Source organism: Lycorma delicatula, chromosome 2 (assembly GCF_047948215.1).
Source record: "Lycorma delicatula isolate Av1 chromosome 2, ASM4794821v1, whole genome shotgun sequence".
Lineage (NCBI taxonomy): Eukaryota > Metazoa > Arthropoda > Insecta > Hemiptera > Fulgoridae > Lycorma > Lycorma delicatula.
The window spans coordinates 101,418,314-101,433,959 of record NC_134456.1 but is presented as its reverse complement, the minus strand read 5'-3'; the positions used below and the strand labels follow the sequence as shown (position 1 = coordinate 101,433,959).

Below are 15,646 nucleotides of genomic sequence, written 5' to 3'. Positions count from 1 at the left end.
ACCTTTGTAGTAGGAGGAAGACAGCGAGTATGTACAAATCTCAAGGTCGTGAGGCTAGGGTAACTCTGGCCATGCTAGAGGACCAGCTGTTAGTTAGGCCTAGGCAGAACAGGAGAGCGGAGATTTCCCCGTTCTCCTCGAGTTCAGAGGGCGAAGGCTCGGATATGGATGTAGGGACAACGGGAAGTTAGAGGCAACCCATTGGTTGAAGAATTCAAGGCAGCGCTGGGCAGACCTGGCAGTTCTGTCGCGATGTTGGCTGCGACGCAGCAAAGCATCGACAATCTTCTAGATTTCATTGAGAGTTCCCGAAGCGTCAGTGCAGGAGCGAGGAGAAGAATTTTGCCACGGCTAACCCATAGTCATTCCGAGCAATCCTCCTAAGTTTGTGTACAACTGAGACGGCGTCCGCTACTACTTGCCTATTGTGGTTGCTAAAGAGTAACTTTTCATAATAAAAAAAAACACCTAGGTACTTATGAGATCTAAGTCGGCTGATTGATTACATAGCCTTTATATTTAGTATACGGGTTATGACTGTACGATAATTTGTCTGCACCCTTGAGAAGCAAAAACTTTGTCTTGGGCACAGAAATCATTAAATTTTAAATGTCCATCCAGCCCTCTGCGGTTGAAAAGGCCGCCTGCGCCCGGTATTCTAGCTGTGGTCGTGAATTACCACGAACTAAAAGGAGACAGTCATCGGCAAAAGCTTGGACCGTGACCCCTTCTGGAAATAAACCCCTTCCCAGAAATCCGTCGAATACCAGGTTCCACAGCAGGGGACCGAGACGGATCACTGCTGGCTTCCAAACCCGCAGGGTTCCGTCAACTGATGGCAGGGAGCCATCAATTCCAGCTCCTCCCTGTGCTTCATGCGCCATTCCAACCCCTACAAGGCAGCTGCCCACTCACGCTGCAGCCTGTCCTGATCCAGGGCCATAGCGACCCAATCTGGAGCTCTTAGACCGCCTCTGTAAACGATCTTATAGGTTATAAGCCTATGATCGCTCACTCTGGCCTCGGGCCAGACAGTTCAACTACTTGTACTTCGTAGCAGGTCGCCCATTACCAAAGTGACGTCGATGTAACTTTCCCCCAGTTCGGAAGAGAAAGTCGGCGGTTGTTCTACGTTGTTAATCAAATAGAGCTTCCTGGCTTCAACGAATATGCCAAGTGAACAGTCAAATGAACACCTGATGTTTGACTGCCCTGCTCTTGGCGGCGGGGGGGGGGGGGGCAGAGACCGGGCAACATTGGAACTTAGAGGTCAAGGGAAAAATTGGCCACTCAAAAGCGGAGAATCAATATGGCAAGAGCCACATTGTCGGACCGTGTGGAAGTTCCTTGATGCGGATCAACCGACATTAGTAGTTTACCTAAAGGAAAAGACTCCTACTGCACTTCTGAGTGAAGCTAACCTACAGATATATATGGCTGACCACCTGCCAATTAAGGCTGCAAGCACTTTAATATGGTTGACAAGTACTTGCCGGCATTCAGCAACCTAGGCTTGGCAGCGAATTGCTCTCTAGACGAAATAAATTTTAATTTATGGATGTCATATATATTTTTAGGAGTTGACGGGGTGCGCCTATCTATTTTAATAAATATATGACAAGTGAGCGGTTGGAATTCGTAAGCCGGTGGTGTATGGCACCGCGCTTAGTCCGCTCACATTGTTAGGTAAGCTATAGGAGCTATTTAGGACACTGGTCGCTAAACTGTTTCGAGGTTCAGTAGCCGTTTGTGGCACTGACATTCGGTCTCATGCTTTAGGGCGACCGAATGGGATGGTGGCGGGAGAAATGCCAAGCAAACCAAGAGTACGTCAAGGCATATTAGGAGTGTTCTTTCTGCTCTGGCAGATATTTTTGAGAAGTTGGCTTCCAAGCCCAAGATCAAGGTAGTTCAGGTTCCGACGCCTGCTCCCAAACAGCCGAAGCGTTACGCTGACGTTGTGCGGGGCAAGCGCAAGGCTAGTCAAACCTCGAAGCAGCCCGAGGTGCTTTTTATTAATAAGACTGAGGGGTCTATTAAGACTAGTAGGCAACCCAAGGAGGATTTTCAGGTTGCCCTTCGCGGCAACCGGAAAACCCATAAAGATCAAGTAAATAAGATAGACCAGCAAGGGTCTAGTAGTGGTTGCAAACGATAAGGAGACAGTCCAAGTCAACCCCTATAATCAGCCAAAATCTGAGTTTATAAATCACTGATGTAAATGTCTAATGAGGCATTTACATCAGTGGCATCCCAACGAAGCCTGGCTTATTACTATGAAATGTAAAAAGTTAGAGGGCGGAAGATGACTCTCGTTAAAGCCCATCAGGGCTAGGAATGGGAGGGAGTGGTGTGGCGACCGGAGGCGTCATAAGGCGGGTGTCTTTCCCTACAGGGTTGGGACGTTAAAGAATCTCTAATAATCAGTGTCGGAGTTTGATAATCATCATTGTAATCTTAGTTTTAGAAGCTGCTGCTTAGAACAGGTCACTTAATGAATATCCAAACCACTTTCCCACATTACTCCTTCTTCTTCTTCTTCATACACTTCTTTTTTTTGATATTTCTCTGCATTATCATTTGTAGAATAGTAATATATTTTACCCCACACAGTAAATGACTAAGATATGATATATTCCTGCTCTTAACTGGTTCCGAAATTTCTGCTCGCTTCTCCAGTCTTCTGAAAATTTCAACGTTCACAAACCGATCTGTCAAACATCTTAAAATTTAAGATATACATTTCAAATGCCTAAATCTTTCTTAGAATTGCTGACTATAGAATCCATGCTTCCGCTCCGTATTGAAGAACAATAATAATATAGCGTTTCACCAGAACAAACTTCCAAATTCAACCTCAAATTCCTGCCAAATATTATCTTCTAATTGAAATTTTACTCGCACTTTATGAATGTTTTTTACTTTCAGTGGTGTAGTTGTTAACAGAATTGTTAACTGTATCAAAAAATTTTAATGTTTTAACATGTTCAGCAATATTTTCATTTCAGCTCCCTGTTGGGGAGCTGCGTCAGTCCAACCTTATTTTCATTCATAACTAATCCATATTCATCACTACTCTGAAAATTACGTATATAAATCTTGAAGTTCCTGAAAACATGCTGCCAAAATCACAGTAAGATCATCAAAGAGAGTTGGCAATAATATACACCCTTGTCTTACTTCTTTACTGATTTCTGTCTTCTTCGATAATTGTTTGTCAAAGCGTACCGTCACATTTTGGTTCAAAGTATTCTAGATATTTCATTTTAAGATCAGCTATTAATTTGTCAAGACGTATGAAATTAATTTGACATTATACAATATTATTTTGTCAAATTATTCTAAGCCCACCGAAACGGTCTAGTTGTTAATTCGTCGTAAATCAGTTGTTTAACAGCGGATTTTTGAAATCGAAAGTTCTTACGTTTAAATCCCAGTAAAATATGTTCTAGTTGCTTTTATATGGATTTGAATGCTAGACAGTGGATAAAAGTGTACTTGGTAGTCGGGGTTCAATTAACCACAGTCTAAAACCAAACTTTATTTACATGTCACATATACCATCGTCATGTGATTGGGCCGTGGGGTGGGCTGCTTATCGCTCACTAGTTGAACAGATTGTAACGTTCATATAGGAAAATAAAAGGTTTATTCCTATTATAATAGGTAAAACATTAGTATAATGTGATTAAAATGTAGTTGAAAGTATGTTACCATAACTTAAAAGTTGATCCAACGTAGATGTCTCAGTTAATGACACCAGCCTTAACGGTATCTAATAATTTATTTGAAGACCTGAGGTGATATAAACATTTAGTATTTCAAAAATGTAAACCGCCTATTATATTTTTTGATTCATACTTTTGAATCAATTTGAAATATTAATAATTGGCAGTTGCAATTCGAATTAATGTTTATTTTTCCTAAAGATGAGGTAGAATTTGATTGCATAAACCAGTTAATTAATGGGTAGAACATTAGGAAAATATTATTTTAAACAAAATTTCTAATTTTATTTCTACATTAGAAAACATAAGTTCAAGCCATGACTTCTTGTTAAGAATTATAAAAATTGATAAATTTACAATTTGTGTTATTTTGATACCCAGTAGTTAAAGATCGCGAGATCAAAATTAAAACCATTAAAAAGAAAAATTGCTTAAATATGCGGATATTAAGTGGTTTTAACAATGCCAGCCAATTAATTTGAAATTAAATGATACCATTCTGAGAAGGGATAATTAAAGGTCATTCCCTGCGGGATCAGACGCAAAGACTAAATATTAGATAAATAAGTAAGAATAACAGACTATACTTAAAAAAAACTGTTCTTCTGATGTCAACTTGTCAGAACCAAAAACTGTCACTGAAACAAAAACTGTTGATGAAAAATAAATTATATGAAGGTATTTCTATTACAGTAAATAAGTAAACCGAACTCTTGAACAGTTTTAGAGCTTCAAATAAAAATTGCTATTCAAGGCTAAACAGGAAAACTATTCACAGAAAAGAAAGACCAGCTACTAGATCCAACTGAACTAACCTAAGATGAGGTAAAAATGTGTATAAGTAGTATAACCCGAACTGGCACAGGTCCACACGTACAAGTATGTACAGAATATATACAAATTCCTTGTTATTCTTTCGATAACACACAAGTTCTACTCATCTACTCATTTCTTTCAACATAAAATACAAGTCGTATACACTTCTGTTTTATATTTATTTATAATAACTCATTATTATCATTAATTTTGTACGACAGATTAGTCATAACAACTATTACAGTAAAAACTACCTGAATAAAGTGTGAAATTATGCATGACGCACCGGCTAGGTTAGCAAACGGTTATCTGTCCTTACATGGTTAGAGGAACGAGCGGAGTGTATCAACACATCTCCACGTATCTGTTCGGCTTGTTTGTACAAGGTGTACTGTACCTAGATATGTATATAAACCCAAAAAGATTTGAAATTTACCCATCACCTACTGAAAACTACTTAGTATTATTATTACTTAGTGCCATTCGTTTACAGCACCAGCCCATTTACCGCAATCCCAAAATGCCATTTTCCTCTGCTAAACATTCACTAGGCTTCTCCTATCCATGGCGCCACAATTCATTTTTTCATTTTGGAATCAATGATCAGACTTTCCAAGGTATTCTACTTTCCTAATTCGTCTCATATGACATTACCAGGTGAATTATCGATTTTCTGTTAACAAAACTGCCCTTCCCATCCTCCTCAAGGTTTCATCATTTCAAACTCGATCCTGAATAGACAACTCCTACAAAAACTCATCTCCGCTGCCGTCACTCCACTTTTCAGTCTGGACTGGAGAGTCCAAAATTCTGCTCCGTAAGTAGATGTGCTTTCAACAAAGGAACTGAATGTTCTCTTCTTGGTGTTTTTTGATACTTGTTCATTCCACAAAAACTAGGTGAAAAACTTTAGTAATCGATCTACCTTTACCAACCTTTTCCAAGATATAATTATCTGGTCTTCCATCAGATGTTAAAATAGTATCATAAAAGTATCAAAATAGTATATTCTTGAACCATCTTTGTCACCCTTTCTCGGCACTAATTTCCTTTTCCTCACCATCAGGTACCGTATATTTTGTTTTTGACTTTTGACTTAATATTAATTTACTACAAATTAGGATTATCTATGTATGCCTAAAACTGATAGTATGTATTAAGTTGATAACTTCTGCAGGACTCTGAGGAAAAGTTCAACAAGAAAGCAAAAAGGATTTTAAAAAATAAAAAAAAATGTGCCAATGTTTCAAGATAAATAAAACCTAAATTCCAGGAACAACAAACATCACACTAATATTACAAGGAGAATTCAAGATCAGAATGAATGCTCCTATTTGCTTCCAGAACTTCAGAGAATCAAGAGTTAAGATACAAAATAACATTCAAAAGTTTTTCTCTCCCGTATTTCCTTTCAAACAAGCTCTGAGTCAGCGTGGTTCTGAAGACTTTTAATTATAGATATCGATGATGAATCAATCTTGGTTGGTCATGGTCGACCTTACCACAACATTGCGAGGGATTAGCGAATCAACCTGTTCCGTATTTAATGGGTTTCTGCAAAAGCAAAGGATTTTTGTTGAGGATGAATTTTCTCCGGGGGTCCATCATATATTTCGAGCACCCTCACCCCCGACAGGGTGCGGTCATCCAGCTCTAGCTAACTAATCCCAGCAATAAAAAAACTCCGCTAAAGAGCGACTGATCCATAACTAAGACTAATCTCTAAGCGGGATGGGAGTTCAAGTCTGACCTCTAAATATGAATAGTAAAGGCTACCTACAGCAAGTGAAGCTGAGATGCGAGTCGACCGAGGAAAAATAGTGATCTAACCAGATTTGAAAGCATACCTTTCAGATCTGTCAATCTAGCCTCAGACCTAAATCGTCCTGGGACAGAATAACGATAGCTTAGAAATTAAGCCATCGAGTAAAATGTAAATAATACATCTTTTCTTGGGTTTGAACGTGGATACTGCAGCATCACAAACAGCTTATTAGCATCAATGTCAACCGCAATAGAGTGATTAATTTCAGTAGATTCTTCACGCCTTGATTTCTTCTAAAACATTTCTTTCCCAATAATCAATCTCTTCAGATGCTAAAGAGGAAGAAATGTAATTAAAGAAATTAAGCAATAAACTAACGACTGATTTTGCTTGTAAAACAATTGAAAATTTTGAGGCATTATTACGTTGCTGATAAAAATTATTTTTCTTCTGTATATCTGCACATTTTTCAAAATTAAGCATTTTTTCTTAATTAAGCCTATTTTTCATATTACTTCATAATTAAGCCTTTTAAAAAGCTGAGAAAATATAACAATAGCCGTGACTTAGTCAACGGGTTTATTTAACAGTTATAATAATACTGTTTTATCTTACAATGACGAATTAGTAATAGGATTTCTACTTGCTTCATATTTGTTTTGTTCTTTCCAAAGAATGTTTAAAACCATTTCTTGTTTCCATCGTAGACTGTTGTGAGACCAAAAACTAACATTTTCTTTGGACACAAGAGTATCTGAGTTAGTTTAATATTCACTTTTATCTCCAAAGAGCAGATTTATTTTACGAGGCCATGGATTTTATTATCTTTCATAACAGATTCTTTAATTTTTTCACACGTGTTTATTTTCTACACTTTAATTCTGACATAAATTACAAATGTCCTACTTTACGGCAGATTTTCTACATAATCAAGGCTTTTTTGACAGCGCTAACAATTTATTTGTTTAATAAATCATATGAGCACTGTTAAAGTTCGAATTTTTCGATTTTATATGAGACATCACTTTCTTACATTTCTTTAAACTTTTTACTTTTATTCTAAGAGCCGTTATAAAATACTGAATGAACAGTTTTTTGGAGAAAAACTAGATAAAAGCACCTTAAATTTAGGAAAATTAATTTTATCATCTACCGGTTCCGAACAATTTTAAAAAACAATAACGACGTACTTTCTGCTTCCAGAAGATTTTTTTCAGAACTAATTATGCAATTAAACAGTGGAGTCACTAGTGTTATTACTGCTAACGTTATCCGTCTTACGATACTTAGTCCTTTATTAGTGGTCGAGTAAGGTTTTTATTTTTTTTTTTGCATTTTTATTTTTAATATGTATTTTTTGACTACTTAAGTACGTTTTATAATTTAATACTGTTCGAACATGTTTATATCTTGGTTTTTTTGTGGAGTAAATAAAATTTGTATGCTTTGGTTAATATTTTTTGTATGTGTGTTTTAATGAGAAGATTAGGAATGATTAATAATTTTATTGTATATGGAGCGAATGTTCATTGTGTCTGTGGTGAATGTACCTCCATCCTTTGATATAATGAACTTATACAAGCTCATCTCACAACAATAGAATCAACCTTTGTTAATCTCCTCATACTTACAAAAATATTAATTACAACACATAGATTTTAAACAAAGCGTATGAAAATATGAAAAGATTTTGGAAACATAAAATCTATGTTATCAGAAAGTTAGTTACAATTTATTTTTTATTTTTTTTTTTGAAAGGTTATCTTGTTTTATCGTTGTTGACCCATGAATTTCAAAGTAAATAAAAATTTTTTAAATGTCATTATTTAAATGCAAGGATTCGTCTTTAAATAATCTTTTATAAACTCTATTCGATCAGCAATTTTAATCGGCTTACACTGTGCCGTAGTGGCATAGTAGTTAAATGATTATTTCTCATGTGGAAAATGGACAGATCGAGGCCTAGTCACACCGATTGAATTTTATGGCTAGCAGATACTTAGTTTTGTTTCCTAACACATCTTGGATTGAGAAATCAGATGGATATGGCAGCAAATATAGGATAGACTGCCATTTCACGAAGAAGGAACGCAGTCATTTACTGGTCTAGACTAAATAAAGCTGCGTCACATATTCCGGGTATTTCCATAATTTCATTCAATATAATAAACAATATCAACTCACAAAAATAAAAAAATTAATTAATAAACATAAGCATATATAATTACACATTGTATACTCTACAAAACACGAATGTAATTGAAATGGTTATTATAATAAAATATTTTGTATAAATTACTTGGAAAGTAATTTTTACTTTTAATAAATTACTTGGAAAGTAATTTATACAAAATGGTGTGATGAAAATCAAACTGTTAAAACACATCACAGAAGTTTGCCCTAGGACAGCTTATGAAGGGACTCCTGAATATTTTCTGGTGGCGACTCCAGAATCAGTAGCTTATATTAATTTGTTAAATGTTTGTAATTTTTGACTGTAATTGGTGTTGTGTTTTGGTGCCGTGAGCTAAAAAAATAAACTTGGGAAGTTTATCTAATCTTGCTGGTCGCAAATATGTACAACCGGGTTTCATAAGAATGATGAAACGTACAAGTGAAATATGTTTTTTTTAATCAGTACGCTTGCGTAATTAAGTTTAAAAACATTAGTCTACGGAATAGATAGAATAATAATACAATAATCGATAAGAAACGCCCGTTTGTTATCATTATACTTATTTATTACAAAGATTATGCAGGCTATTAAAATGCGTACTCAGATAAAAAACTTTTCTTCTGTAAAATAAATTCAAAAAATAAACTATAACAGATTTCTAAGAAATCTTCTTCAATACAAGCAATCCTAGTTATTTTCTGTAGTATAGACTATACTATAGTGGAAACTTCTATAATAATTTGATATAATTTTTAATTGATATTACGTCTGTAAATAATGCTATATTGACAGTTATAATTTAACAGAACATCTTTTCAGTAATATTATTACTTACCAAATAAATATAATTATAAACGAATCGTCGATTGACTTACCAATATTGTAGCCACTATAAAAGAAATAAAAAATAAAGCTGATTGTTTAAACATTTTTGTAAAATATAAGGAGGTTTTGACCTCCACTACCACAAATAATACCGAAAACTATGCGCAACTACCACCGCTTTCTACCAAGAGTATTGTAAATACTGATCGTTGGCCGTTTAGCTGCTTTGTAAACGATACGAAATGCCCCTCCATCGAGGATTGTCTGTTAACCCCACTACACAACTACAGTTACAGGAAGTCACGAGACTAACGTCGTACGCTAATCTAATTTATTAGGTCTCTAGGATCAATTTTTTACTAGGTGCACTTTTTATTATAATACTGTTCCCACGTATCTTTTATTTCATTTAATCGTTGCCCTAAACATCGATGAATAATTTTTGCTACATTCTAACTCTATAAATAAACAAAGAATAAAATAAATCTTCCCTTTCTTCAACGGTAATCAAGTTCATTAACAGGCAATATATTTTAATCTGCAGATTAAAGATGCTATTTTCATCAATTAATAAAAAATATAATATTGTAAGAAAAACTGTTTGATTTATAAGTATTTATTTATTTTTTATTTATAAATAAAATACTGCGACTCATTTCCTCCTTTTATATTAATAGAGATACTGATTTTTTTTATATTTGGATATAAATGAGAGTACATTGCGTTTAACTGTCCGTGGATCCCAATGGAGGATAATATCAACATCAGGCCGTGATATATCATTTAGAATTTGATTGACATTAAGATTCCGTGTGGCATCTCATTTTGCGTGTTTTTCTTTGTAAAAGTGTTTGCCAAGTTCTAACTTACAAATTGATATACTTAGCGCCGTATTACATTTATTTTTGATGGAGTAAATAATTTTTCGAAATTAAATATCGTGTTTTAATGCTTAAATTTAAGTTTTTATTATTTATTAATAAAAAGTTAAAAGAGTTATATAAACTTAAAAAAAAAATCGATGTACACATGATAAACAATATTTCCACCAAATTTGGAAGAAAGTAAGTATGCTTAGTGGCATTCTAAGAGTTCTTATTTAATGATATATGTACAACTTTCTACTGTCAAAACTATCTTTTTTTATACGGAACTCAAAGTAAAAAATATATTTTTTTCTTTCAATTTATTTAATAACCTTTCTCAATACTTAAAAAAAATTTTTACATATCTTAATTTTCTTTAATATTTTTGATGAACAATTAATTTAATAAAAAAAATGATATATTTTGATATATATTTTTTTCTCTAAATAATTGTTAGTCGATCAATAGTTGTGTTTTTATTTCTAAAAATTGAGTAGTTACGTATTTCATCTAGTAAGAATCAGAACAAACATAAATAAAAATCAATCCCGTTGGAACCAACCACCAAGAGTCTCATTGAAAAGGGTAAATTGTAACCGATTTTAAATAAGAAACCGTATAATCAAGTTTAAGTGCTAATTATACACTATTTAGAAACAGGTATTACATTAACTACGTTTTAGAATAGATAGTTCCATATTAATAAATAATGATAATTATTATTAGAATTGGCCATAATAGTAATGCTGACTAAAAACAGAATCCAGCGTACATTCACTATCTCTTCCTTCTGAAATATGTCTAAAGGAAATTCAAACAATATTTATGACATATTTAAGGTACATTTTGAATACAATATGGCTACAACAATTTACAAGTTCAGTTGTATTATAGCAGGACCTGTTTAACGGATTTCTTTCTATTAAGAAGGAAGAAAGAGAAAATAATAACGAAAGAAGAATCCAGAAGGAATTAAAAGAAATTCTTTTCTCAGTTACAAGTCCGTTTCTAAACCGTTACAGTTTTTTCTTTGTAATACAGATAATTGCACTTATAAAAGCTGTTGTCTTACCAGAAAGGTTACCGGATCGGAATAAGAACGTATAGAAAAACGTAAGGGCGGGGACAATGAAAATTATTACGCTTCAACAGTTAAAGGGATGAGGCGGGTATTGGTTCTGCAGACCAGCGGATATAAATACTGCCAGGGACCAGTGGAAACTGTCAGTAGTTCTGCGAGGCCGTGTTCTACACCATCTTAATAACATGGCACTGAAAAAGGCACCGGGGGTTGACCAACTTGACCCGGATATATTTTACCATCTGGTGCCTGTCATAAGAGAGCCGCTTGGCAGGCTGTTCACGGGCTGCCTTAGCTAGGGCTGCTTCCCAACTTGTTAAAAAGTGGCTTTGGTGAGGGTGCTCTTAAAACTAGGAAAAGATACTAGTGACGTCGACAGTTATCGGCCCATCAGCCTCTTGACGGTAATCGGCAAGTTGCTTGAAAGGCTGGTTTTGGAACTGCACTGGGAAAGTATCGAGGTGAACTGTGTTTTCTAAATTGAGGCCAGTATGGGTTCACGAAAGGGGTTGACACTGAGGATTGGATCTTAAATGCTCTTGCCGAGATGGAAAGCGCCGACTGTAAATGTGTTTTGGCAATCTTTATACACATAGAGGCAGTATTTCCTTCATTGTGTTGCAGTTCTGTCCTCTATGAGTTAGAACGCCGCAGTGTTTCCGTAGCCCTGCAGGCCGTAGTATGTGACTATTTGTCTAATCGTACGGCTCTGTTTAAAGAAGCGCACCTAGTTGTAGAAAACTCCGTCACCAGGGGAAGCATGCAGGGTTCCGTTCTCGGTCCCCTGCTGTGGAACCTGGTATTTAACGGGTTTCTGGGATTGACATTCCCAGAATGGGTCACGGCTCAGGCTTTCGTCGATGACTGTCTCCTTTTAGTTCGTAATAATTCACGACCGCAGCTGGAAGATCGAGCTCAAGCGGCCTTGTCGACCGCGGAGGGCTCAATGGACATTCAAAATTTAAAGATTTCTGTGCCCAAGACGAAGTTTATGCTTCTCAAGGGTGCAGACAAATTATCGTACGGCCGAAACCGCCACATTAAGTGTAAAGGCTGTGTATTCAGCCGAGTGAGAGTTCATAAGTACCTAGGCGTTTTGTTTGATGAGAAGTTGTTGTTTAGCAACCACATTAGGCAATTAGCGACGGACGCCGTCTCAGTGATGAACAAACTTCGTAGGATTGCTCGGAATGGAATGGAATGGAATGCAAAGTTGGCAGGAGTCTATTACTCCCTACTTTATCGCAGAACCTGGACAGAGTCCCTTGCTGCTGGATCTTTCTAATCGGGCTTGTTTTTAAAAGGGTTATTTTTTTAATCTCGGATCTAATTTTTCAAGTTTTGTCTATTATTATTTTAGTGAATTTAAGACGGATTTAATTGCATTCCAATCCGTTGTTAAACCAGCGTTATCGAACCCATTTCATGGGCCGACCGCGGAAGGCTAGGCTTATAAAGCCTGTCCTCCCGACGTAATTCCCCTTCAGACCGTCCACTGAAGTCCTTTCGGTGCTAACTCTTTAATAGGCTAGCAGGACTCTTTAATAGGCCACAACGGGGCACTAGCTATAAGGAGGGAGCAATGTGTCCCCTTTTCCGGAGGAGTCGCAATTGCTGGGTTATTTTATCTTACTGTAAGTTTAACTTACAGATGGTGATACCTATTCGCGATCGCGGTTTTGGGGCGGCGATTTTCTGGAAAGAAGTAAACAGTAATTACTCTTTCCACGTAATTTATTAACCTTCAGACACGCGTGTGTCTGAGAAGGGGTTGGGGGGACCGCGTGGCTGCAGTGAAGAAACCATTTGTTTTTGTGGTGGCTGTTGGCATCTGCAACAAAAGAAGCAGAACACCTACACGAGAAAAAAAAAAAAAAAAAAAAAAAAAAAAAAAAAAAAAAAATTAATTTTTACTTTCCTTTCGACTGGCAGGATGAGACGGCACGACGCGTCGTTCCACATCCACGTTTCTCCCGTTTCTGAAACTAGAGAAACAGAACAAAACACACGCGAGAAAAAGAAAAAAAAAAAAAAAAAAAAAAAAAAAAAAAAAAACCGCGTTTTTCCCCTTTTTTGACTTACCCGCGACTTACCGTATTTGAAGTCTTCAAACTATATAACTCGCGAAAAAAAAAACTATTCACTCGCGACCCCGGAAACGCGTCTGACGCACTATTCCGTTTATGGCTCATGCGATATGGAGGCCCCTAAGCCTGGTTTGTCGATTTTCGGCTACCGCACCGCACCATCACGGTGGTTCGTCCAGTACGGCGTGAGGCCGCTTCCTTACAACTGTCGGAGTTGGGTCCTCTCTGCAGATGTCCCGAAGATGACTGTGTTCGGACACAGCCGCTCTCCCGAACAGTCTGCGCGCCTGCGCCACCCCCACCTCGGACACGGATTGAAATCTCGCATCAGATCGGAGAGTGGCGTTCCTGACGAACCACGGAGCTCCAAAGATCGTCCGCAACGCGATGTTTTGGACGGCCTCGATCTTCTTTTGAAGCGAGGAGCTCAACATTGCCCCCCATGCCGGGTAAGCATATGTTAGAATCGGCAGTACGTACAGCCGAAAAATGAGAAGCTTAGTTGCCAGTGGGTATGGGCTGGCACTGTTCAGCACTGGGTATAGTGAGGCTCTGGCGGCCTTAGCCCTCCGGGTCGCATAATTTACATGTTCGCCGAAGGTAAGCCGCCTGTCCAACACCACCCCCAGGTACTTAACTGTTTTCTCAAAAGGGATTTTCTCCCCTGAGATTTCCAGCTCTCTGGTCGGTTTTCGTGTCTTGCATGTGAACATCACGGCCACCGATTTTTCACCGTTGACCCTGATTCTCCACATGTCGAGCCACGGTTCCACTAAGTCCAGCTGCCTTTGGAGCCTCCGGACCGCGTAATCCACATTTGCGGATTCGTAGAAATATGCCGTGTCGTCTGCGTAAAGGGCCGTTTTGACCCCTTCCGACAGCGGCATATCGTTCACGTACAAAGTGTACAAGAACGGGGAAAGTACTGCTCCTTGGGGAACCCCAGCGGCTATTTCTCTGGTGGAGGAAATCGTTTCCCCTACGCGCACGACAAAATGTCGGTCTAGCAGATATGACCGCATCAGTCTGACATAGCGGTAGGGGATCGCCGATCGCGCTAGCTTATAAAGCAGCCCGCTATGCCAAACTTTGTCAAAGGCCTTGGCCACATCCAGAAAAACGGCTGCAGTCACCCGTTTCCTGTTCAGGCCTCCGACAAGGTCGTCTATTATTTTTACCTGTTGGAGGGTGGTTGAGTGACCCTCCCTGAACCCAAATTGCTCGGGCCGCACTTCTCCCTCCATGTATCGCCTCAGTTTTTCAAGAAAAATCCTCTCGAACAACTTAGACAATACCGGTAACAGGGAGATTGGCCTATAATTCCGTGGGAAAAGTAAACTTTTCCCCGGTTTGGGTAAACATACGACTTTGGCCGTTTTCCAACAATTCGGGAAATATCCAACGTACAAAATGGACGTGAATATCACCGAAATTGCTGTAATCACGGAGGCCGGTATGTTCCGGAATGCACGGGCGCTGATCCCGTCGACACCCGGGGCCTTGTCGGGGCTTGTGGCCTTAATGGCTGCGGAAACTTCCGCTTCAGTGACTTGGTCAATCTCTAGAGGGGCATCCTCCACCTGTGAGAAATAATCTACAAGAAAGGATTCCACCTCGGTTGTGTGCTCGTCGTTCGGGGAGGGAGGGGGGTTTGGAGTGAACTGCTCCTCCAAGGTATCGGCGAATACCTCGGCCCTCTCCGCCTCCGAGTATGCAAGAAAACCTCGCTGCCCCACAACCGGATGGCGAGGCTTCTTCCCTTCTCGCAGTCTCCTGTTCAACCTGAACACCGAGGAGATGTCGTCAGAGACCGAGGCGAGGTATTCGTTCCACGAATCCTCTCGATGGCTTGTCAGCAGTTGTTTTACCCTGTCCGTTTGATTATAAAAGGCCCGCTTATCAGCGGGGGACAGGGTGATTCGATATCTCCTCCTCAGTCGTCGTTTCTCCGTTATGGCTTCGGAGATATGAGGAGGGAGGTCGTTTCGAACAACTGCTCGAGTTTTGGCCGATGAGCTGCCTGCCAGGGCCTCAGTCATTGACGACGTGACGCGCCCGACAGTGTCGTCGATTTCCTCCGGGGTGTTCAGGAGCTCAGGATTTACCGGCCTGTACTCCCGCTGGAGGGTCTCGTAGAACCTTTTCCAGTTGACTGACCTTCGGGGTATAGGCGGGGGATCTCGGCCACCCCCTGCCTGACCTAGTTCCAACAGGACAGGGGAATGGTCCGAGCTGAGGTCTTCTATCGTTTCAATCATGAATGGGAGGGTACCCCCCTTCATGACTGCGATATCCAGCACGT

At 38.5% G+C, this 15,646-nt stretch overlaps 1 protein-coding gene across 1 annotated transcript in view; it reads right to left on the bottom strand.

Annotated features, from left to right (window-relative positions):
• The window catches only part of LOC142319049 (peptidyl-prolyl cis-trans isomerase B-like), a 40,182-nt gene extending 30,637 nt beyond the window's left edge, over positions 1-9,545 (bottom strand). The window contains exon 1 of the mRNA XM_075355898.1: positions 9,361-9,545. Coding sequence (XP_075212013.1) covers positions 9,361-9,414 — 54 coding nt within the window. The 5' untranslated portion in view covers positions 9,415-9,545. The remainder of the gene's footprint in view (positions 1-9,360) is intronic.
• Between the last annotated feature and the right edge of the window lie 6,101 nt (positions 9,546-15,646).